Below are 23,910 nucleotides of genomic sequence, written 5' to 3' on the forward strand. Positions count from 1 at the left end.
TTCAAATCCGCCAATCTGGAACAACATTCAAACATTTTTATTTAGAAAAAACAGCATTACAATAATTCACATGAGGTTCATTAAGACCTTAGACATCAAATGAGAATTCCCTCCGCTGTCAAAGATCGGTCCATCATGTTTTCCCACTGCCCCTTCCTCTAAAAAAATGTTAAATACAAGGAACAAATAATGACTCATAATTTAGTGTGGCCTGCACCAAGGACCTTTAGCAAGCTTACGGAAATATTGGCCTGAATATAATACTGAATGAATTAAGAAGACATCCCTTGAGTGAATGATAAATCAGCAAGACTGGCAACAGGCACTTTTTTCCCTGCTGTGATAACCAGCCATCTCTTCGTCTTCCCGCACTGACCTGCAACTTTGTAAGAGATTAGTTTGTCTCTGGACAGGCCAACGGACAAGGTCCACTCCTTTCTAAAGTCATGAGAATTGTATCTGCTGAACACCAGGGATCTAGAGCGGGAGACAAAGAAATGCACAACCCAGACTTATTCACAAAGTAATTATTTAAAAATATATGAATATGATTTGGAGCAGTCAGATTTATAGTATTCATCTGTTCATTCATATCTGCAGAACAGCATTATGAACATTCTTACCTGCTGGTATGAAGTGGTGTACACCATCACATTCTGCTGCTGGCCATCTGCAGTGATCAGTCCTGCAGGTATCTGACCGGCTAGAAGTCAAAATGTAAAACAAAACTTAATGGCCACGCTCCAAAGCAGCTGTATGATCTATTCTTTGATGACAATACCAGTTTTATCCTTTGAAACTCATAACTGTATTGCTTATAAATCTGAATTTATATCTCAAAGAGATATATCGACACCTTATATATAGTTTGCACTTACTAAAAGTCTCATCAGTGAGTTCTTCTCCAAGGCCCTCGTTGCCGGTTACAGGAGCGATGCCTTTCTCACCTTTCATTGCCTTGAAAACATATGCATGTAACTTCACTACTAAAATAGACTGATATTCATGAGGTTCATGGTATGGCGATATATGTTTTCTCCCAAGAAATTTTTATTGTTGCCCTGTATTTGGACTCGTCAGTAATGTTTCATACTTTTACAGAACACTACAATATTCTCATAATGTCAAGTGGCGCTTTCCAAGATACATCTGGACATTTAAAAAAGATAAAAGTGTGATTTTGATATGCCTGGAAAATAGTAAACATTACCTCTCTGAACTTCTGTAGGTAAACTTTAAGGGGCTCCACGTACATATCAAACCCCAGCGTGGACATTGCGAACAGAATGTCCTCTCCGTTTATAGTCTTGCGTTTCTCTTGATGGCATCTCTCACTCGCTTCGGACGTGATGAAGCTGATAAACTCACTCACACACTCCTGCACACATTCCTTTGCATCTTTTGCGATCTGTGATAACAACAACAAACATGAGATAAAGTCAAAAGATGCAGAATATACACAATGAAAACACAAAAGTACCTTTCCGGTCTGCGGGATGGCGTTCTTCATGATGCGGGCCACGTTGGCAATAGGGAGGTAAATATCTTGCTCTCTGAAATTATCTTTGCTGCCATTTCCGTCTTCATTGTCATTAAAACTTTCATCTCCGTCATCTGTAAATGAAGAAAACGTGTGAGTGCAATACAGTAGCTGAATACATATACTTGCTTCCAAGCTTTTATTTTTACTTCCTTATTCATTTAAAACACATGTGATCAATGAAGACCACATGTCCTTACCATCCTGTGCCTGTAAGACATATGTCCCTCCAGTCATAAACTCTCCTGTTATTCCTAACTGAGTGGCGTCAGTGGTGCTGCTGTCTCCTTCCATCTGAGAACACAAGTCAACCATGACATTTACAAAACAAATTCATGGCCAACACACTTTTGATATTGTAAAGGGCTCCTTACCGTGGATTAATAATGACAGAAACTCCACAAAACAAAATACACGTTTAACATCCTGTATCTCTCTCTGAATACATTTAAACTACATAGCAGTAAAAAATATATATGTAAATACACATTATGGTATAAATATATATATGGGTGTATGACTGATATATCGAATACCATAAAGGTTCATTTAAGTTCATTCTCTTCATGTAACGTTACACCTTCTCTTTGTTGTTATGGTAAGTTAGCAGGTTAGCATAACACTAGCTCTTGCTAACCATCGTCAGACATTTAACAGCGGAAACAGCTCGTTTTAGACTCATTTAAATACTCACTTAACAACAGTGTGAATGGAAGACACCGACTGTTTTATTTCGCACATAATCTTGCTCTTTCTTAAATGTGGGAAATGTGCCTTTATGGCGCCGTCTGTGTGTAATAACGTTAGCCTCCGTGTTTTCCATAAAAAAAAAAACATTAATTATCCTCAAACATAAATCTTTCAACATTCCCCGCAGTCATGGGGTCATTCGGGCCGGTACAAACCGAAACATGTGCCCGGTAACGATCATTTCTACCCGTTAAAGACAAAATTAACCGCTGAAGAGGATCATTTGACCGAAGCCTCAAATACGAACCTGAGTGGTGCTCGCGCTGCGACTTGATTGGACGGAAACGTGGCCGCGCAGGAGAGTTTGTGCCCGCGCGTCGTCGGGCGTGCCTGTTGAACACCAGAGGGCGCGATGTTAACTCCTGTAACATGGGATAAGTGTGTTTGTTTTTTATTTAAAATATTGTCCGTTTTGTTGTGTAACTGTTGTTTGTGCATAAATTAAAAGGAAAATTAAACGTTGTTAATTGCCTCACATGTAGTTTATGATCTAGATGCACAGTGAACAAACTTAAATGTTTAAAAGTTGTGTGTTTATTTCTGTTCACCTTTTTTAAGGGTGCATCTTTCTAAATGATCCTATTAAAGCTTAATAATTATTACAGGCTTCCAAACTCAAGAGAAGATTGCTGGAACTAGATTTTTAGAAGGATGTTTTCCATTTTCACATGTGCATTTTACTTTAATAGCCTATTTGAAGGGGTAAATATATAGGATATGATCTAAACTCAAGAACAATTTGTAGTTTAGCTTCATTTAATTATTTTGTCATTTAGTCACTTTTGCGTGCCTTGTTCAGGGGTCTGCAATCCTGTTCCTGGAAGGTCACCATTCTGAAGAGTTTGAAATCATTTATGTGTACCTCTAAGTGCACTTTTGTTAAAATATTTTAAAAATATTACAAAACACAACATGCATATTGTGGCCTGGATTGTGGAACAACTCAATACTGGTGGCATTTTAATTTCCTCAAGTGACATTAGAATACACATTTACTTCGGTCACCTCATGTCCAGGCGGCTTATACTGACTCTAAACTGGCACAAGTCACACTTCCATTCACATCTTTTAGAAAATGCTGGCAAATAATATCTGCATTACCCACAAGCCACCCGACACAATATAATAATGCATTTGGCTTTCTGTGCGATCATTCAACTGTACAGTAAAACTTCTCTCTGCCCCCTCACAGTCTCAGAAGACATAAACAGCGTGACCTTGTAATTCTGGGCTAATTCCATGAGTATGTCCTCTTGGGAACGGACACCCTGAAAGTAATTTTAATCAGCAGGTCCAGGATGCAAAATCTCTCATGAATTTTAAACACTTGTGCCTCACTCAGCACTGAATGCTGCGGACCATGAATGCATAATTGAATTAAAGCGGCTCCTTATTGAGCAGGAAACGGTGACTTCATTTTCAATTTGAATTCAGACAATTAGCACAAACTTATTTGCACCCACAGAAACCCATCAAAGATGATGGTGAAACTGTCGTTCATTTATCAAGTAATTCATTAATAACATTCTATTGCATTTTCTCTCCACATCCAGTATCTCAGTTGAGGACAGTCACTTCATTCAGCTCGTGATTTGCTCCCTCTGTGATTGTCATTTTGTCTGAGCAGGAAACATTGCGACTATTCGCTGAAAGAGCAAACAGGCTAACATTCAATCTATGTTGGTTTGGTGTCCTGGTAAACTTCATATTATTTAAATGATGTTTCTTGGTCTTCCTATTGAAAGAAAAATACATTGCACTAGCCCTCAGGGATATATGTTCAATTTTCTGTCTGTTCCATAGCAAAGTCTCTTAAGATGTTTAGCTTGCGATCCATGTGTGCTGAACTTGTTCTCTTAAATGCTTTTCTCCCCCTGATGAAAGTAGGGTGTTTAGTTCAACATCGGCATACAAAGATGGCATCAATCCAGCACCACTGCATGTATTTACTGCACAAACCAATGCAAAATGACTATTACATTTTTATATGTGACTTTTCAAATTTTCCTTCATTTTTGCAATTTACAATTTTATAATTTAGAGCTAATACAAATGTTGACCGTATCAATATTTAAGATAATTAAGGCATCTGTTATTTCTGCATTTGTTTAAAGGAATATAAGGTTACCATGGTAATGGTTATTACTGGCACAGCATTCTCATCTGAAATAACCATCACTACATGCATCACATTCATTCGAAGCCAGCGCACGTTTTTTTCACAAAGTATCTGTAAAGAACTCGGCAAGGGGGCGGAGTCTCCCAGCTGTAGTCTCCAGTAGTCTAGTGCGCGGAGGAAGGCTGCGCACTCCAGGGAGCTGCGCTGAGCTCATTGAGACACGGACGCAGGCGGCAGCAGCGAGAGGCACCATCAGCATCAAACACAAACCCGCTGTACGGGGCTCGGCAGGCAGCCCCCGTCCCTCCGTCTCTCCGTGCCCAGCCATGAAACAGACGCTACTGGACCTCATGAGGATGAGTAGGATCTGCCGGATGGTGCTGGCCACTTGTTTCGGATCTTTTATTCTGGTCATCTTCTACTTCCAAAGTATGTTCCAACCAGGTAGGACTTCGTGATGGTTTCATTTTCAAGGCTTTAATGGCCGTTTCGAGATGTTCTTTTGTCTTTGACGTGGTGTTTTGACCGCTGTCTCGGTGTTGAGGAATGTGTCATTAATAGTCAATGAGGTCTTTGAAGAGCGCGTCGATTAGCAGTGTGGAGAGTGAATGATGCGCTGTCTCGCACCTAAGCTCCAATTGGCTACTGTCTATGTATAATAGCGTTCCGGGGCTTTTTTGTCTATCCAATGCGTGCGCGATTTGGGTTTAGCAAGGGTCCGTTGTGAAGGTTTGCGTTTAGTAGGGGTGGCATTGTCTCGTGGAGCCTCTGCCAACAGCAGTCAATAAAATGTTTGAGATCAAAGAGCCGACATGCTTTACAAACATCTATACTGTACATTAAAACTGACGCGCATTGGCGATGCTGTTTCTGTAGGTTTGATGGGAAATGTATTTAAAGTCTCAAGTGGATCTGCAATTCAGCAATTGTGCATTGTGGATAAGCCTACTACAGTATGGTTGAATATAGCTTAAAATGTGTGTGGCTATAACACAATAAATACTTTTTTTATTGAATAAATCTTTTTTTGAATATCATTCAATTATAATTATAGTTCGTATAATAGTAGGCTAAAAATCTGCCTTTATTTCCACAAATCTGGTTTTATTAGAATAAAAAATGTTGACGGTTTGCAGTTTTTGATTGATTTTCCTGAAACTGAGATTTTATCACATCGACTCCATCCATACATCTTTGGCCCGGAAACACCACGCGCTTCGCGCATACAGATGTGGCAACCCGTAACGCAATAGATTGATGAAAGAATGATGTAGGGTGTGTAATTATACTTTTCCGTTCTGCTCAACCGAAGCATGCTGTCACCTGTTTTATTGGGAATGCCCATCCGCTGCGGATGGGAGCTCCAGACAAAGACAATGAAGAAGTGCAGAAGCGAGAAACCGAATTGGTAACGGCGGCCTGCCTCTGGAAACGGTGACTCATCGGCATTTGAGGTTCCCAGCAGTTCGCTGGAATGCGAGTGTCATCATCGGACGCGATCTGACGTGCCGACGCATCCGACCTGTTGCTTCCACCGCGGGATACTGGAACGAGTTTTGGATGAGCTCAAACGAGCCTGAGCTCGGGACTCGAACCGAACTGCGTTCGAACCCATTGCGCAATACGCGGAGTAACGTTACACGTTGCTTTGCAACCGTTACACGACATAATTATGCAAATAAGCAAAACAATATTGTTGTGTGTGATCATTACATTAATAAAAATTGTATGTAATGAGATTAGAGTTGCAAACCCGCTAATAGTCAGGAAAATTAAACGCAAAATTCTGGAAACATTTGTGACTCTGGACAACAAAACCAGTTTTATGGGTAAATTCTGCGAAATTGAGTTTTTTTTACATAATCTGAAACCTGAATAAATAAGATTTCTATAGAAGTATGAGCTATAAGAATAGGACAATATCTGGCTAAGATACAACTGTTTAAACAATCTAAATATTGGAAATATTGTCTTTGAAGTTGTTAATCAGAGGCACTGTGGCAGGCGATACACTCACAAAAATAAAGTTTTTTTTTATATATTTAAGGTTGGAAATTTACAAAATATCTTCATGAAACATGATCTTTACATCATATGATTTTGGGCATAAAAGAAAAATCGATCATTTTGACCCACACAAGTTATTTTTGTCTTTTACTTAAAATGCTACTTAAGACTGGTTTTGTGATCCAGGGTCACATTTGTTCACCTCATGTCCTTCAGAACTTGTTTAGGACTTTTTTTAAAGAAATGACACAGTGGATTTGTGTCCATTTTCAAAATACAGGTCACAGAATTTTCTTTTGTCTTTGGTTGAACTAAGCCTTGTTTGATTTGAGCTAAAGTGTAGTTCCCATCGCATTTTGGTAGATCACTGCAACCCACCGTCTGCTGGGGTATGCAGATGTTTATAGAAGCATCTGTGCTAAGTCTGTGCTTATAAACAAAGTTTAAATCAACAGTCTTCATAACGTTTCACACTGGCAGGTGTTCTGTGTGTGCACTCTAACCTACAAACATATCCTCCAGAAACACGCACAGCGTAAAACCCACACACTCACATTAGAAAGTGCCTTAGCAACCGTGACATCCAGAGTTGTGAGACACAGCTGACCTCATATGTTCCAGCGAGTTTATGATGAATGAAGAAACCCAAACGAAAGCAAAAAGTCAATGATGAAACCTCAGCACTGAGCCGAGATCTGAACTCTACCATCCGCATGAATTTTGTACTTCTGTCGTGTTGTCAAAATGGTTTGATTAGTTTTGGTCTTTATAAGTGAATCCTAAGAAACATATGAGCTGATACATTCTTGACACAATGTTTCCCTGCGACAGAATGGAAGTAGAGACAGAAGAAACACAGAACGGGGGGAGATGAGCAGAAAGGAAACAAAGAGTTGTTCAAAGAGAAAGGACACATGGAATGTCTTTGGGGAGTTCAACATTCCTTAAGGGTTGGTGACTCCGGCCTGAGATGAAGACTCACAACACTAGAGCAAAGAATCAGATAAGATCCTCTAACTCTCTGCGTCTGGCTGACTTTCCCAACCTTTCTTGTTGGGCGTTGAGAAGCCTCGCCATTTGATCTCCATGACTGATAAAGGTCGTGCCAACCGGAAAGAAATGCCATCGCAAAGTTCAAATCAGATGGGTAGGCGCTCGTCTGCGTCTCAGTTCTGAGCTCAATGTTGTTTTTTTGAGAAGTGCACATGCAGGATATCCTGTTTGTGTGATCGGGCCGTTGTCATTTCAAGCAGTTGACAAACACCCACGTGCTCAATCTGCACACTGGAATTCATCTGGAGAATTTACGTTTAGACAAATGATTGTAACAAGAATAGTGTGTTAACATCATTTAAAGGGATCAGCGTTTGATTCGTATTCTCTTTGTTTGGATCGTGCGTCAGCGAGACAGTTGTTAGGGGAATAGCTCGTGCCACTGGAGCCCACCAGACTAATTTGGTTGATATCCGCAATATGCCGAAACAAAGTGAATTTAGCGACTGACACACACTTCATGCGCTAATTCATGCTTTGGGGCTAAAACAAATGCAAAAACACGCACATTTCATACCTGCACAGCCACGGCAAATACATTGCCTATCCCAATATACTTGTGTCAGAAAATGTCAATTGAACAAACGCTCATATCTGAAATACATGAATGACTTCCTTGTTTCATTTTTATGTCCAAAGGCACGGCTGCAGACAGACACACAAATGCTTTCTGTCACTTTCTCTCTCTCTCTCTCTCTCTCTCTCTCTCTCTCTCTCTCTCTCTCTCTCTCTCTCTCTCTCTCTCTCTCTCTCTCTCTCTCTCTCTCTCTCGGTCTCTCGGTCTCTCTCTCTCTCTCTCTCTCTCTCTCTCTCTCTCTCTCGGTCTGATGGTTAATTGTTAAAGTAATTCCCAGTGCTGTGCTTTACAGCCATGTGTGTGAGATAAAAGGTCTACAGATGTGTGCGGTTTATAAGTCAGCTCATTAAGCACAGCTTGTGCTGTGTGTAGTGGGAGGAGTCGCATCTTAATGGTGGAAAATAGCAAAAGTGTCATTTGCCAAATCCAACATCTGGATGCCAGCCAGCCCATCTCTGGGCGGAAAGAAGGGATGTCTGTGCAGGGACGATTATATCCTACAGACCCTGACATTCCTTTTTTCGGAAACGGGTCTTTAAATAAACAATGTAATAAATGTTATAGTGAGTTTGTGTTGTGATGATTTAATCATTGTGCACAACCAGATGAACATTTATTGCTGAGAAATGTCAGGACCAAAATGATCAATTATGCTGTGAATACATTACTGCCCTTCTTACTATATATCTTTGTGAAAGTGGCGTCACAGCTGGAAATACAAATACAAACAAACGTTGTGAAGTTATTACTTCACACACAACTTTCTTTTGTATTGTTTTGTAAAACAACCTTCTTAAGATATATGTGCTGCAAACATAGATCTGTTGCATTTTCTTTTACGCTACAGTATGTTGTAAGGCTGTGCAATTTATCAAAATTAATCGTATTTTTTCAATTTTGGCCTTCAACAATTATAAAAACAATAAAATTGAGGTAAAACCATTATTAAGCCGCATTTTATTTAGCAAGGATCCTCTCTTTTCTTTTGTTATAAAACCACATCACAAAGTTTTTGTTTATAATGGTTCAACTGTGCTCATTTATTTTTCAATTGAATTCATAGTTTAAAAGGCAAGCTTTGTTCTATGTTGTTTGAAAAGCGAGTAATCGTGTTAAATAATCGGGATCTCAATATTTGCCAAAATAATCGTGATTATGATTTTCGTCATAATCGAGCAGCCCTACTATGTTGTAGTATTTCTATACAATCAATTTGCATAGTAATAATATAAATAAGAGAAACAATGGAGCAATAGGAGATTGTTGAATCTCAGATAGTTCTCTTACATATATTTCTTAAAGGAGAAATAAAATCCGACACAAATGACGTGTAATATTTACACGGATAACATGGCACGTAATAAAACAAGAAGTCTTTGTGTTCATGTTGAAATCTCTAACTCTCAAAGGCAGACTTCAGAATCCGAGCAATGTGTGACATGATGGAGATCTTTTCTATGGTTCAGGAGAAAAACCTGAGAAGCAGGAGACTATAATTTAAGTCCTTAATTGCACTCAATGGTATCTCATTGCTGTCTAGAAGAAACCGCTGAAACATCAGAGGGATCTCATTTGCGATTAATCTTTCCTTCAGGCATATAAAGAGAGTGCATGTGTGTGCGTGTGCTCATTAGCGACGTGTCAGTGTGCCCGCTGCAGTCATTATGCAGTGCATTGGGTGTCAGTGTATGCTGAAGTCGGTGTTTCGCGGGAGAATGTATTGATACAGTAAGCATTGATCTTTCTGCGTGACTGCGCATGCACAGGCTGATAATGAGAGAAGTGGGACCCTAACCATATTCTGACATTGTTTTTGCCGGTTGCCATGACGATGGGGAGAGGCCACATTTTTGGTTAGTGATGGAATGCACTGGGAACCTAATTATGATAAGCACCCGAAAAATAATACGAGAAAAATAAACTTTTTAAAGACCCACGTCAGGAGATGCGATTTGTGTCCTCTAATGGTATTAAGTGGAATCTCGGGACTTATTACGCAAAAGTGGAATGAGAAAAAGCAAGCCTATTTTTGCACTTTTTTTAATTTGAGTGACAATTTAGAACCCCTCCATAAATCTCATTGTTGCAAAATAATCTTACTTATATAATAAAATTATTGTTTATCTTAATTATTGTAATTATGCTATACAGTAATATATAAATAATTATTACGATAAAATTTGTATGTTAATGTTTTCATATTGATATATTAAGGATTATTCAATTATTATTTATATTACTTATAGGCAAAAAATATATTACATAAATATTATTTATATTTCATTGATATATTTATTATTATTTAAATGTTATTCATATTTAAGTGTAATTGTGTATACGCCAAAATATATTACATTAATATTATTTATATTTTATTGATTCATTTAGTATTATTTACATAATATTTATATGTATGTGTAATTATGTATAGGCCATACCAAACATTAATATTATTTATTGATATATTAAGTAATATTCAAATATTAATTACATTTACGTTTAAATATGTTAATGCCAAAATAGATTACATTCATATTATTGATATTTTATTAATATATTTACTATGATTACATCTTATTTATTTTTAAATATAATAACTTATAGTCCATCATAAATAATAAAATTTTAATTGTGAAGCATAATAGATTTGTAGTAATTATAATCAAAAAATTCAATTATTGTAATGTCTCAATTGGATGATTTTGATACAATAGCAATTGAAACAAAGTAAATCCTATTATTGCAATGAATAAATTAGAAGTAATGAAAATCTGGGGGTTTGAGTCGTGATTTTAATAATCCTAAAACGGCTTAACTTTCGATTGGAAAAATACAGTTTTTCACAAGACTTTTCTTCATAACCTTCAGTGCCAAAGTAAAGGTAAAGCTCAGAAGTTTTCTCATTCACACAGAGCGAGTCTGGGGATGTGTTCAGAATTAATTACGTCTTGAAAAGTGAATCATGGTTTTTAATAAGGAAAACATTGTTCAAGTGTGTAAGTGTAGGTTTGTGTGCTTGTAAAGATGTGTGTTTGGCTTGTCCAGACTATTGTGCTTTTAAAAAATGACTGTTAATAACCAAAGGAGTGTGTTACAGTATCCATCACCATCCACTGATGCTCAGCAAACACTAGATACTTGTTTTACACATGCATGTGCGTGCACAACTGTGAGCGTGTGCGTGTCAAGTTTGTTGCCTTATTGAAATCAGTGGCCTTTGGGCTGAAGGTAGAAGTCTATGAGAAAATGTTAAAAGGGGTGAGATGAGAAAAAACTAATTTCACAGGGTGGAAGTGATCACCATGGAAACAGTGTATGTGATGTGTGTTCGGGGGGAAGGGGGTGTGAGTGTAAACATGTGTTCACACGTGTGGGGTGTGTGCATGCTTTTCTGTTGTGTGTGGACATGAGATCTCTCTTCTTAGGAATCTAAGTCTCCTACACAGTCCTTATGTGGTACAGTGTGTGCACCGCCCCACTGTCCTGTCTGTAATTTTGTGGCGTGTGTGTATTTCTGTAACTGTCAGAACTGTATTGTGTGATGTATTTATGCTTACAGAAAGGGGAAGAGAGATTATAGCCGGAATGTATACTGAGATATTTAGAGAAAAGTATAGAATGCATGTGAACATGTGTGTTTAAGTGTAGGTGCTGTGCTAAGTGTCTGGGTCGTCTCCCTCAAGTCTACTTATAAAATCTAGACAAGTCTGCTTATTAAGAACTTGTTTGGTTGCCGACAATTTTCCTTAATGTGTTGTTCGCTTTTCCAATTAAAGCAGATTCCTGCGGGGAATTTTCTAGGTTTTTAAAAGTGTGACATTAAGACACCCCATTAGTGGGCTTCCCTGTCCGTGTTGTCATGGCAACAGTCTCAGTGGCCCTTACAAGGGTTTGGTAAGGGGTAGCGGGTGATTTATGGGCCTGATTTTCAGCGCATGCTGCAAACAGTGATACACAACAAAGAGCCAAAACAGACTCACAGTGCAGAGCACTTCATTGCTTATTACTGAATGTTGGCTGTTCAGACACATAAAGCTGATCGTTTTGTCAATTTTGCCACACAAAGGGAAGCTGCTGTGCAAAGTAACAGTGTGTTTGAAATTGTTAATGAAAATGAGGCTTCGTTTTATGAAGCCTCGCTGTTGACAGCTGTTTTGTGGCTCTTTTATATTTCACTGCTGTCCTTCTGAGACCTCGCATCTCCATATTTAATGTTTTTATTTTTTGGGCATAAATCATTATTATTAGTCAACCTGTATGTTCGTCACTGGGTTTTGCAAAGATCTAAGCAATAAAAAAAAGGCTTGTCAACTTCGACTGCACAGTAATAAAGGCGTCGTACACAGTGTGATTTTTGCTGGCGTATGAGCCTTAGGTGATTTTTTTCCAATCGCGAGGAAATCGTCAGTGTTCGTACGGTCGCGGCTCGTATGTTGTGCGAGGAATTACGAGCCGAGTGACTTAAGATCACTTCCCGACCTCACGATCATTTTTAAACATGTGGAAAAAGTTGGGGAGCTATCGGATTGAAACCGTGACATGTATGCTGTTAAACGAGCCGATTTGTTGATCTATCTGAAATCGACCAATCAGGAGTTACTATTTGCACAAACTTGTGTGTCGCTATGATCGATACGATATCTTTAGTGACAACATCAAAACATGCATGAACAGATACGTTATTTCTGTATAGTATCATTCAACGTAAGAAGCTGTGGATAAAAGCGTCTGCCAAATGCATAAACACATAAATGTTAATGTAAGGAACGACTTTCTGATGCTGCTTGGGATCGTTGAACTATGCTGAAACGACAGAACTTGCGACCATAGTTGGCTAACGATGCTTTTGGGAAACGCACCCCAGTGACCCGTAAAGACTAGATGTACTATATGTAAAGCACACTGGTGGTATAACACCCCATCCCCTCTCCCCCAAAAGTGCAGTAAAGTAAAACACCACAGTATGTTTCTGGTAAGGGGGTTGTAAGATCGGAGAGCACATAACTTGTGTTGTAGTACATGAGGGATGCTCGCTTCCTTCCTTCTCACAGAGTATAGATCCGAACATAATAAAATGCCCATTAGAGCCTCGAAGTCACTTGAAAATTACAGACGAGAGCATTAAAGTGGATCTCCAGAAGATGACTCTTCTCCTTACGCCACCCTGGGTGTAAGTTTCATGAGGTTGCAAAATAACACTGCTCACAAGCTACACAATGGGGTCTGATGCTAAATGGTGCACGGAAGAAAAAATGAAAGTGTACTGAAGTTGTATGTTCAGTACATTTCACACTGTGTATAGAAAACATAAACGATATCCTCTCAACACACTGAAGCACATTGAGTTGTTTTGACACCTTAAAGGAAAGAGAGAGAGACTTTGTGAACAGCACAGAGGTGATGATGACAGAAGCAACTCTGTGGCTGAAGTCTTGTCGTGTCGTTTGTTTTCTGAGCATCTGGCTGACGGCTGTTTGCTTCTCTCCAAACATTAGACTTCCAGCGGGTCTTTCTGATTATAGAGCCTCTGATGCTCTGAAGCTGTCGTCCCACTCAACAGAGAGGTTTATATTCAGCTTCTGCGTGTCTGTTCACCGGTTGCTATTTGGTTTCTCTCTTTTGTGTTTTTGTCTATTGGTTGACCTCTCCTCCTCTTGTCTCCTTTTCCCCTCGCGTCCGTTTCTCCACTGGTCTCATTCTCTTCTTCTCTTTTTCTCGACTCTGTCCTCCCTTGTGGTGTAGTGGTTTGCGGTTAAAGCACGTTTGAGAGAGGAGAAACTCTGACCCAGCGTGGATTTAAATAGAGACTGGAAAGCGCAGAGAATCACAGAACATCTATTCTGAGCGTTAAATGATCTTGCCTGAACGTTCACATTTCTATCTTTTTCATCTTAAAATAACACACAGTCATTTAAATGTTTAGCTAACAATGATTGAGTTTTGTCAAAAGATGTTGGAAATAGTTACTACGCACTTAAAATACCACGGCGACGGCCGTCTACACATCCCTGAAACACAATCAAGCGTAGAGGAAGTAACAAGGAAAGTTTGTGGTCAGAATGTTTTTAAAGGGACAGTACACCCAGTCGACATCGTCTCTAAACCAGATGGTTTTTTATGCAAAACACAAAAGTATAGAAGCTTTCAGTTTCCAAAGGACTTCTTTAATCCGATGAAAGTCAATGTGCAGACAATTGTCTTGTGTTATAGATCACTTTATGGTGTTTTTTGAACATTCTGGAGCCTGAAAGCCTCGTGGACTACTTCTGAAATGCCATTTATACTATTATACAACCCAAATGCTTAAGTGTAATTAAGTTTCATTTAGAGTGATTGATTCACATTTTAGGAGCTGCTATTTAAAGTGATTTATTTTATTTCTGGCACATTTTTATGAATGAATCAATGAAAAAACTGTGGTGTTAGATACTGTAGAGCAGTAAATCTGGTGTGAGATGACTATGGTTAAAGAGAAGCGTTTTCATTTATCCCCAACACTCTCGAAAACTTACGGCGCGTAAACACTTCGGAGAGTTTATCAGATCACTTATTTTTTGCTTCAAGCCGCATAAGTATCATTTTATTTCCCAGAGTCCCCGGCAGAAACAAACGCCAGCCATCTGCCAGGCCTGCAGCTTGATGTCACCCACGGGTGCCGTTAGATGTGTTTTTTTTCCCAAAAAAATGACCTGATATCAAAAGCAGAGAATAGATAAATAGGAAATTCAATAGCGAGGCTTAAGTGAATGGTCCCTGTAGCTGTCAAGCTCCAAACAGGACGAAAAAATCTTCACTGATTTTTGTCGCAGGGATGAGAAATCAAATCCAAACCAGGATGTGTATAATACTATCGGGATGCGCCGTCGGTTATTGTTGGGAATTGGGTTGTGAACAATGACTGCAGAGAGGACAACAACTTTCTTTTCCTTTTTTCATCTCTCTCTCTCTCTCTCTCTCTCTCTCTCTCTCTCTTCTTTAGCTGACTCAAGCACTTCCTTCCGTCTCTGCGACTAGCTAATTTCCCACATGGGCACACAGAGCGATGCTTAGCGACGGCCAGGAGACGATGTTGACAGCCCGCCGATGGTTTTGAGCTTTATCGCATCATCCGTGATGTCATGGAGTGCGATGATGTGCACCTCGGAAGCCGTACGAGACTCTCGCAGTTATTTACATCATCATGTACAGTATGTAGAAAATCCTACAGAGATCTCACCGGATGCCGGTTGGATCGTGTGAAGTTGGACATAGTCCTTGTAAGGTCATTGTTGTGGTGATATAGAATCTAATTATGAGTTCCTATCTTTCAGCATGTGCTACCATCTTGCCCTTATTATCTCTAAACAAACCGTCTGTGGTCTGTAAATATGGTGGAATGTATTGTTTGACTGTCTCTCGTGTTTGGATGGATGGATGGATGGAGTTCTTGAGTGGCAGATGGCTCTCCAGCCTGCAGACGTGTTATCACACACCGGGGGGTTCACGCTTACACACACGCGGATGCAAAACACAATTCCTCTGAAACGCAAGAGACCACCAGCCTGACTTCAATTCCAGATTTTGGAAAGTGTCTTCTCTTTGTTTGTGCATGTGTACTTAAAAATAACAAATATCAGTGTTGTGTAAGTGCAAACACTGATGCTTCAGCTCCGGAGGTGCGCCAAACAGCAAGTCATTAGACATCAATTTGTCTGATTTTAATCTTTCACTACTCTTACTATCCTCTAAATGAGACACTGCTGTGTGTATATAAAAGTTAAAGTGTGTACTGAAAACCTGTTTGTGTACAATTGACCAAGAACTTACTGAAATCTGCGTCTGAATTCGCTCACTTCTTCACTACTTCCCTTTATAGAGAAAATGAAATAGTCCACTATATGGGGAAGAAGTGAATGAAAATGAGGAACAATTTAGGACACTGATGTAATATATCCTGCGTCCGACAATAGGGACATTTGTCACACTGCTTATTTTACACCTCTGTGGCTTTGTGGATTGTTTTGTCAAATAGTAAAGTTCATTTTTCCTTAATTGTCATGTTTATTGTATTAGTTTTAAATAAAGAGAACAAAACAAATGTTTTCCACGTTCATTTACTATTACACTTTTTACGTTTAATAAAATTACTTAATATATTTAAAATAAAACACTGCATTTAATCTGTTTATTCTCAAAAAATAGAAAATAAATGTTAACAAGAACACACACAAGTGTATAAATGTACATTCGCGGCATTAACCGTCACTCTCCACCAGATGATTCGAATCAGATTCGCGTTGTATCATGGGAAATATGAGTCAGCAAGTGCATTTCGGATGTACGCTCAAAATCAGAATGCATTTTGGGTAAAAAGTAGTGAACATATGTAGGGAATAAGTTGTTTACTCAAAATTCGGACAACACTACACAATAGCGGACACCAGATATAGTGCACTAGATAGGAGATAGGGTACGAATTCAGACACAGCTTAAGTGTTTACAGGTCGCCTTTAAAATGCAATCTGTAACGTTTGCCTTTCTATCGCCATCTCTGTTCGAAACATCAAATTGCAGCTTACTTTACATATTAGATGTGTAATGCATTTTGGGTCAAATCGCATCTGAGCAAATCATTCCTATAGGTTTAGTGTTGTGAAACGGAATATGCTTGCGCAATAAATGCATTTTGTTGATTTTCAACCAAAACAAGTTTGGGTTGTAAACATGGTAGCATCATGACACTATCATTGCAGTACGGCCCAATTTAAAGTGAAAGTATTGTTTATATGTCTATGCGTGTTGGTGTGAAGCTATTTTTTGGCCTTAGTTGCAGGACAAATGCAGATTATCCTGCGACCACCTGCAATGCGGATCAAACCAGTCGAACCACGACGAGAGAGAGTGGGTGTACGTACTCTCACAGAGAAACAAAAACAACATTAAACTCTGACTCGCTTCCAAAACATAGTGAGATGCTTCGCTGCCTACTTCTGCCTCCTACTAAATTGAGCCCTGCCTTCTGTTTGCAGGCGAAACTCCATTTGCATTTGATTTTAGTTTGTCGTTGGCATCCTGCTATGGTGAATAAACACAGAGCACACAAGTAAATTTGTTAAAATAGTCTATTTATAATGAGCAAACAATTACAATTCTGGTCAAAACAAGGTATTTCTAGAGGCATCATAATTAAGATGGCTACTTTTTGAAACTGGCACCCATCATCGCTCAAAACGCTGTCTCTGTCGGCAGTCCATTAGCTATCAGATCAAAGAATATATTTGCAGGAAAAGCACACACAAGAGAGCGCATTAAAGCGACTTCAGTGATGTCCGTATCCTCGCCTGAGCGACGTGAAGAATTTTTCTCTGTCTCTCTCGAAGGTGATGCGTTTGTCGGGTAGTTTCAGATGTAATGCGATCTGAGGGACAATATGGATGGATGAAGACGCTGAGAGAAGGACAAGATGAATGAATAATGACAGCCCGGATTGCCCCAAGAGAGATAGAGGGAGAGAGAGAGCGGGTGTTTGTGATTGAATTTGTGTACATTCATTTTCTACAAGGACAAAGATTCAAAGACGAAGAAAAAAAACAACAGGTAATAGTCTGAAGGAAGAGTGAGGATAATGAAGACTCTTGGTGTGTGTGCGTGTATGCGTGCGAGTGTGTGAGTGTGTGTGTGTGTGTGGCCATATTCAGTATGCAATTAGAGTGCTGTGTCGGCATCACGCCGCCAGGATGCTGACACACTCATAAAAAGTTGCACACATAACACACACTAACACAGAAATAGCAGAAGTCTAGTGAGGTATACTGCAGTTGGTAGTCACATTCACTGTTGTGTGTGTGTGTGAGAATATATGAGGCTTAAGGAAACAGTGTTGCTCAGTTGATCAATTTAATTTAAGATGCTGTGTATCATTTTTTAGAGGATCTACTGACAGAAATGCATTATAATATACATAAATATGTCTTCAGAGGTGTATAAACAGATATCTACAGTATCCGTTAACGAACAAACTGCTCTACAGAGCGTGTCATCTAAATACGTTCACTGCATCCGAAATCACATACTGTGACAGTACGTACTGAATTTAAATAAGAACCTTCCTATTGGCTGTTAAACCAGTCCTGCTGCTTCCCAATTCGCCTACTTATACTATGCATACGTTCTGTGTAGTATGAGAGGGAGTAGTATGAATACATTTCGGACATACAGCCTCCGCCATGTTTAATGGTCATGTGACCCGTATGTTCTTTGACCTATGACGTTTCAACAACAACCTATACGTGAGCGTTAATAAAAACACAATTTAGTCACGGGAAATTCACACTTACATTAAAAAATGGACGTCCGCCTTAAAGTTATTCACTATATTTATTTGATTTACTTTTGAAATTCGACATTGCTCAGCTTCTGTGGCATCATGCAATAGAATAGTGTCCATCCGATCCACTCTCACGAATCTCGGCGGAAGTAGGAGTAGAACGAATTTTTTGCATATGAAGTTTCGGACACACGACTCTTAACTTATTTTCATCTACTATTTAGTATGGAAGTAGACGATTTCGGACGCAGCACTTATCTCCCTGAGCACAGAGGCAAACACATGACGACATCTTAGTACTGTGTCAGCCACCGTAGTGCTTCAAATAGAAGGGGTGGAGTGAGTCGTTGGTTGCAATTGTCAACCTCACACCTAGAGGGCGCTACAACCTCTGCATTCTTCCTCAAGTATCACATTTATCTCAAATGTTTCTCTAGAGTAAAAACAAGATATGAATATGAAAATACAAAGAATTGAGACAATTGACAATTAATTGATAGCAATCTGATCTTGTGAGAATGTTTCAGTTCATTTTGAAATCTGATTTTCTAAACCTCTAGCAGAGACAAATAAGATTACTTCTGACACATGAGATCACTTTTTCTCATGAGAAACATCCATTTGCTAAATTCCGAATTTGCTCCCCCTTTCATCTCATGACTAAAGCATTTGATGTTGAAGAGATCCCATTACAGATTTTCCTTATCGTGGGGCTCTCGGCTGTTTAACTCTAAATCATTTCATTCATTCTGGACACACTTGATCTACAGTCTGGGAGCAGAGACAGATGAGCGCTGTACAGTGTTCCTGTCACACACTCTCACATTCCCCTCTGATGATTTGGGTTTGGAGAACATGACACACGTATGGCTAAGTGCAAAGCCAGACGTACGTACGGGTGAAGAAACTCCTGCGGTCTTCATGATGTGGTTTCTGACAGGATCTTTCTGCTAGTTTGAAGAAACTGGAAACACCGTAGACCATGCACATCTACACAATCTCTGTCTAGTAATTGTTAACACTCTTTTTCATCTGGAAAAGAGGATTACGGGGTTGCAATAGAAAAAAAACAATCTGACAAAAGAGCTTAGCAGACAGACACTGACCGGGGCCAGCTATTTCATTAGGTCATATGTATGCTGGAAAGATCATCCTAAAGTTATTTGGGTGAAATGAGCCAGAATATATCTGGTTTAAATTCTTACGCTCAGACACACACATGTACACACTTGGACTGCATTAGACAGATTTTCCATTCATGAAATACTGAGATTTTATATTTCCTAAACCTGACCCTCACACAAACCTTTCTGCGTTTAAACATTTCAATGAAACCTGATTTAGCATTTTATTAAGCCAGTAAAGTGTTTATTCACTATAAAAGATGATCCTGTTGTAATGCAATTTTTGTCCCATAATAAACACACACACACACATGTTGGGTTTCCATGTTTTATGGGGACATTCCATAGATACAATGGTTTATATACTTCACAATCACACAATTTTTTTTTGCTGTTTTAGATTGAAAAAAAAGGTAATTCTGTATGATTTATAAACTTGTTTCCTCAAGGGGACCAATAAATGTCCCCACAAGGACGAGGATTTTTGGAAATTGCCATCTTTGTGGGGACATTTTGTCCACATACCATAGGGTTTACCCTGCGCGCGCACGCACACACACACACACACACACACACACACACCTGCACAAACCTCACCAAACTGCTGGAGTACTGTTGTTAGGCATTAAATCAGATAAGACTTTCCATAAAAAAACATCTGATATTGATTGTTAAAAACGAAGGAATACATCCTTGAATGTGAAAATGCCAGAAGCTAATAGAAACAAGCCGTAAATAAACATACATCACCTAAGTCCACATAAACACACAATTGATTTGATCTGTTGTTGTTTAATGAAGTTTGAACACATTGTAAATATCAAGCTCGACCTCATTCAAACCATATTTAAAAGGTTATAGCCTCATTGTGATAAATCTGAGAAATAAGATGAATGAAGAGGATTTGGAAGAAAACGTTTCAGTCGTGGGATCATATGATATATGGATGGTTTGCGGTGAATCTCTGTTTGTATAAACGCTGGATAGACTTGTGGTAAATTCCATGTAAAAAGTAGACGCCTCTTATCATATATAGCAGCACGACTCATTCTTACAACTGTATGATTTGTATTTGCCTGTCAAAGTTAGATTTTGCTTTCATTTGGCAATTGGTGCATGTTAAAAAATAGTAATAGCTACAATATATTGTCATTTTTACAACCGTGCCATAAGATGCACCAACAGAGCTCTCTGATCTTCATTATAATCTTGTGTGGTTTAGTCTAATGTAGGCTTTTGTCCGCTCCGAGCTGTGATACGGGAAGCGATGTGTTTTAGAGTACGTTAGACAGAGGCTGACTAATCCTCCAGTATACCATAATCCCCGGCTGATGGATGGTCGCTGTGTGTGATCACAGGCTTGGAGGAAACAAGCATGCTGGGAAAGTGTAGCGCAAGGTCATTTCAGATGGGCTTGTTTACAAATAATCCAGTATTTTTAAGTACGCATATCTCTCTCTCTTAAAATGTGACCTCTGTGTTCTGTCTCATCAATAATTCTCTTGTTCTCCTTTCAATTTTTTATGGTCATTCTTGGGCTGCGCATTTGTCGAGGAGTTCAGAAGGATAAAACATTCCCACATGGCTTATTTAGTCCTCCGATTTCCTCTCGGATTAAATTAAATCTTTGCGCCCCGGGTTGTTTTTCTGCCATCGGTTTCCCTGCTCTACGGAATAAAAATTGCCTCTCGTCTATCAACAGCGAGACATTTCATCAATACATATGGCCTACAGCTAGGTATTCAGAACCCCCACCTCTAAATGGTTCGTCCCAAACAATGGCCAACTGTTTGATGAAGGGGGTTAGCTCAAGGTCAGGGTGGGGGATACAGGTGGTGTGGTACTGTCAACGTGTTGTCAGCACACAGGAAATTGTAGCAGGTGTGTGTCTAATAGCCCCCCGTTTAAAAACAAAAGGTACACCTGAACACAGGTGGGGTCCGTTTAGTTGCATGCTCAGGTAGCGTGAACACATATTGAACCTCACACACGTTTATTGTGTTTGCGGCCCATTGTTTCTTGTTGTAATAGATGTAAGGATGTGCGTTTAAACAATATAGGGCTTTCAATAGTGACTCGGTAGAAAAGAGCATAGTTCTCCCCAAAATGAAATTTCTTCCATCATTTACTCACCCATGTCATTCCAAACCTGCATGACTTTCTTTCTTCTGCAAAACAAAAAAGACGATATTTTGAAACGTTGGTAACCATTGTTGACTTCCATTGTATGGACACAAAACCACGGAGACATTTCTCGAAGTTTCTTCTTTTGTGCTCCACAGACAGAGTCGAAAAGTTTGCGTGCACTATCCCTTTAAGAAGTCTTGTTGTGGGGTCACCAGCAAACCAGTATCCCACGCCGGTGACCCAAGACACACAAATGTTAGTGACCAACAATCTGTCTTTTATTGTCCGGTAATCTCACTATTCACGTTTTAAGGTCATTCTCATCCTCGTTTCCACAAGTCTCTGTTTCCATCTATTCCTCTAGTTGGATTAAACAGACATCAGACGCTCTGGGAAGCGTGTAAACTCATGGCCATTAATCCACTTTAAACAATGCTCTCTGTGTGCGTGTGAACACATATGACCATTAACATAACAAAAATACACGCTATGAGTCAAGATAATGTTACGCGGCCGCTCATAAGACTAGCCTGCTGAGAGACTAAACTTAGTAGTAAATCTGCCAGTCTGAGCACCGTGGCAGCGTGACACAGAGGCTGCTTTCATAGGGCACCATTTTAGCAGTGCCGGTCATCCGCTTTCATGTACTGTTATTTCAGCAGTGCCGGTCACTATGAGAAAGAAACTTAAAACTATTTCTTTCTGTAATACTTACCTGGCTTACATCATTTATCTATTACGACACATTACTGTGTGTTACAGACACACAACACACACAAACACACAAATACAAGTGATGTGTGTGTATGCTTGGAAAAGAGTTTTGCATATACATGTTCAAGTGAGCATATAAACGCTACAAATTGCTTCATAACAAGACCTGCCCCTTTGGGATTGGTCGCTTCTGCTCTCCGCCCGTCTCTGATTGGCTGTTTTAACCGTTCTCCTCTCTGTGTTTTGTTGCAGTCATGAGGCGGAACCCATTCGCAGTGGAGGGATGCTGTCGGAAAGGCTCAAGAAACGCTTTGCAGGAGCTGTACAACCCTACGCAGGTATCAATGCGGTGGATTCCGCGTAACACGCTTTCATTTGTCAGACGGCAGATGTATAATGCACCAGATTGCATTTAACAATTTGCATAACTGCGTGCAAGATGAGTCACCATATTTCTATTTTTAGTCCATTTTACCCAGAAGAGAAAGATTTTAAATGCAGCTTAATGCTTATTCCATCGACTTATGGGATCACACCACCATAATAGTAACAGAACTCATATTCTGTTTGAATATTATAATAAACTCGTCTGCATTGAGGTCAGTGGGAAAGAATAACCTCCGGACCTTCGGCAGAACACCTGAGCGCGTTACTATGGAAACACGTAAGAGCCCTCTCGCATCATTCACAATGTAAAACGTGTGCGTTCAGAGCTCAGCCGAACGGATCCGCTCAACCACAAAGCGAGGATTGATTTCTCTCTTGGTCTATCTCACGCTCACCCTCTCGCCCGGGCACACCCACAGATCTCTGTCGCCCGACTGACCGTCCTGTTATATGGGAAAGACGGGGTCGCTATAATGGTCTCTCAAAAACACTTTCACCTTGAGACGGCTGTCAGAACGCAAATGAAGTCGAGCTCTTGGAAATGTCAGAAAACAATTTGTAGGTGGGCCTGTGTAACAACACACACACACACACACACACACACACACACACACACAGCTGTTCTGATGTAAATTCACACGAATGAATGAAATCCATTAGGTGGATGCTAAGCGAGTATGAATACATGTACAGTATATTTGGACTTTCCATAAGCGAGCTTTCCATATCCAACAGCACGAATGTATGAGTGTTCCATTCATATTTCTGGAAACGTGCACCTTTTTTGGCTTTACCACTCGTGAACTATTTGCCATTTGATACACAGGGAGGAAACAGAGTTGCATTGAGTGTAGAGACACTTTTACAAGGTACAATTTGAAAGGCTGTTGCTTATCTGGTGAATTTAAATACCCCCTCTAAACACACACACACACACACACAAGCACACACGAACACCCACACAAGTTAAATTAAGGTTGACCAGTGAAAGTAGCCCTAGTCACAGAATCAGACATAGAAACACAACACCAGAAGATTGGGTTACGAGTATCTGTGCACTCGGAGAACGCAACACTCATGTCGTGTGTATAATAGACCCGAACAGTGTGTACACAACTTCTTTGTGGTGTTATCATGAACATTTCACCAACAATCACAAACACTCATAGCGTGCGGTAAAATCATTCTCCTCTCTATCAAGATGCG

General features: G+C 39.6%; 2 protein-coding genes across 5 annotated transcripts in view; one reads left to right on the forward strand and one right to left on the reverse strand.

Annotated features, from left to right (window-relative positions):
- slc41a2b (solute carrier family 41 member 2b) overlaps positions 1-23,910 on the reverse strand; it is a 66,658-nt gene that overhangs the window by 1,985 nt on the left and 40,763 nt on the right. The window contains exons 11-17 of one of the 3 annotated variants that reach the window (XR_008906725.1): positions 1,741-1,834; positions 1,481-1,614; positions 1,211-1,408; positions 879-957; positions 624-703; positions 377-477; positions 15-158 (exon numbers count right to left, since the gene is read on the reverse strand). Coding sequence is in view for 1 of the 3 variants with exons in the window: in XM_056748391.1 (XP_056604369.1) it covers positions 445-477; positions 624-703; positions 879-957; positions 1,211-1,408; positions 1,481-1,614; positions 1,741-1,834 (618 nt within the window). In the remaining 2 variants the exon portion in view is untranslated. Of the gene's footprint in view, positions 1-14; positions 478-623; positions 704-878; positions 958-1,210; positions 1,409-1,480; positions 1,615-1,740; positions 1,835-23,910 lie in introns of those variants that run through there. The other 2 variants (XR_008906724.1, XM_056748391.1) reach the window with 2 other exon arrangements.
- chst11 (carbohydrate (chondroitin 4) sulfotransferase 11) overlaps positions 4,438-23,910 on the forward strand; it is a 31,101-nt gene continuing 11,628 nt past the window's right edge. The window contains exons 1-2 of one of the 2 annotated variants that reach the window (XM_056748395.1): positions 4,438-4,838; positions 22,570-22,655. In XM_056748395.1, coding sequence (XP_056604373.1) covers positions 4,736-4,838; positions 22,570-22,655 — 189 coding nt within the window. In that variant the 5' untranslated portion in view covers positions 4,438-4,735. Of the gene's footprint in view, positions 4,854-22,569; positions 22,656-23,910 lie in introns of both variants that reach the window. The other variant, XM_056748393.1, reaches the window with a different exon arrangement.

Source organism: Triplophysa dalaica, chromosome 5 (genome assembly GCF_015846415.1).
Source record: "Triplophysa dalaica isolate WHDGS20190420 chromosome 5, ASM1584641v1, whole genome shotgun sequence".
In the NCBI taxonomy this organism is placed as follows: domain Eukaryota; kingdom Metazoa; phylum Chordata; class Actinopteri; order Cypriniformes; family Nemacheilidae; genus Triplophysa; species Triplophysa dalaica.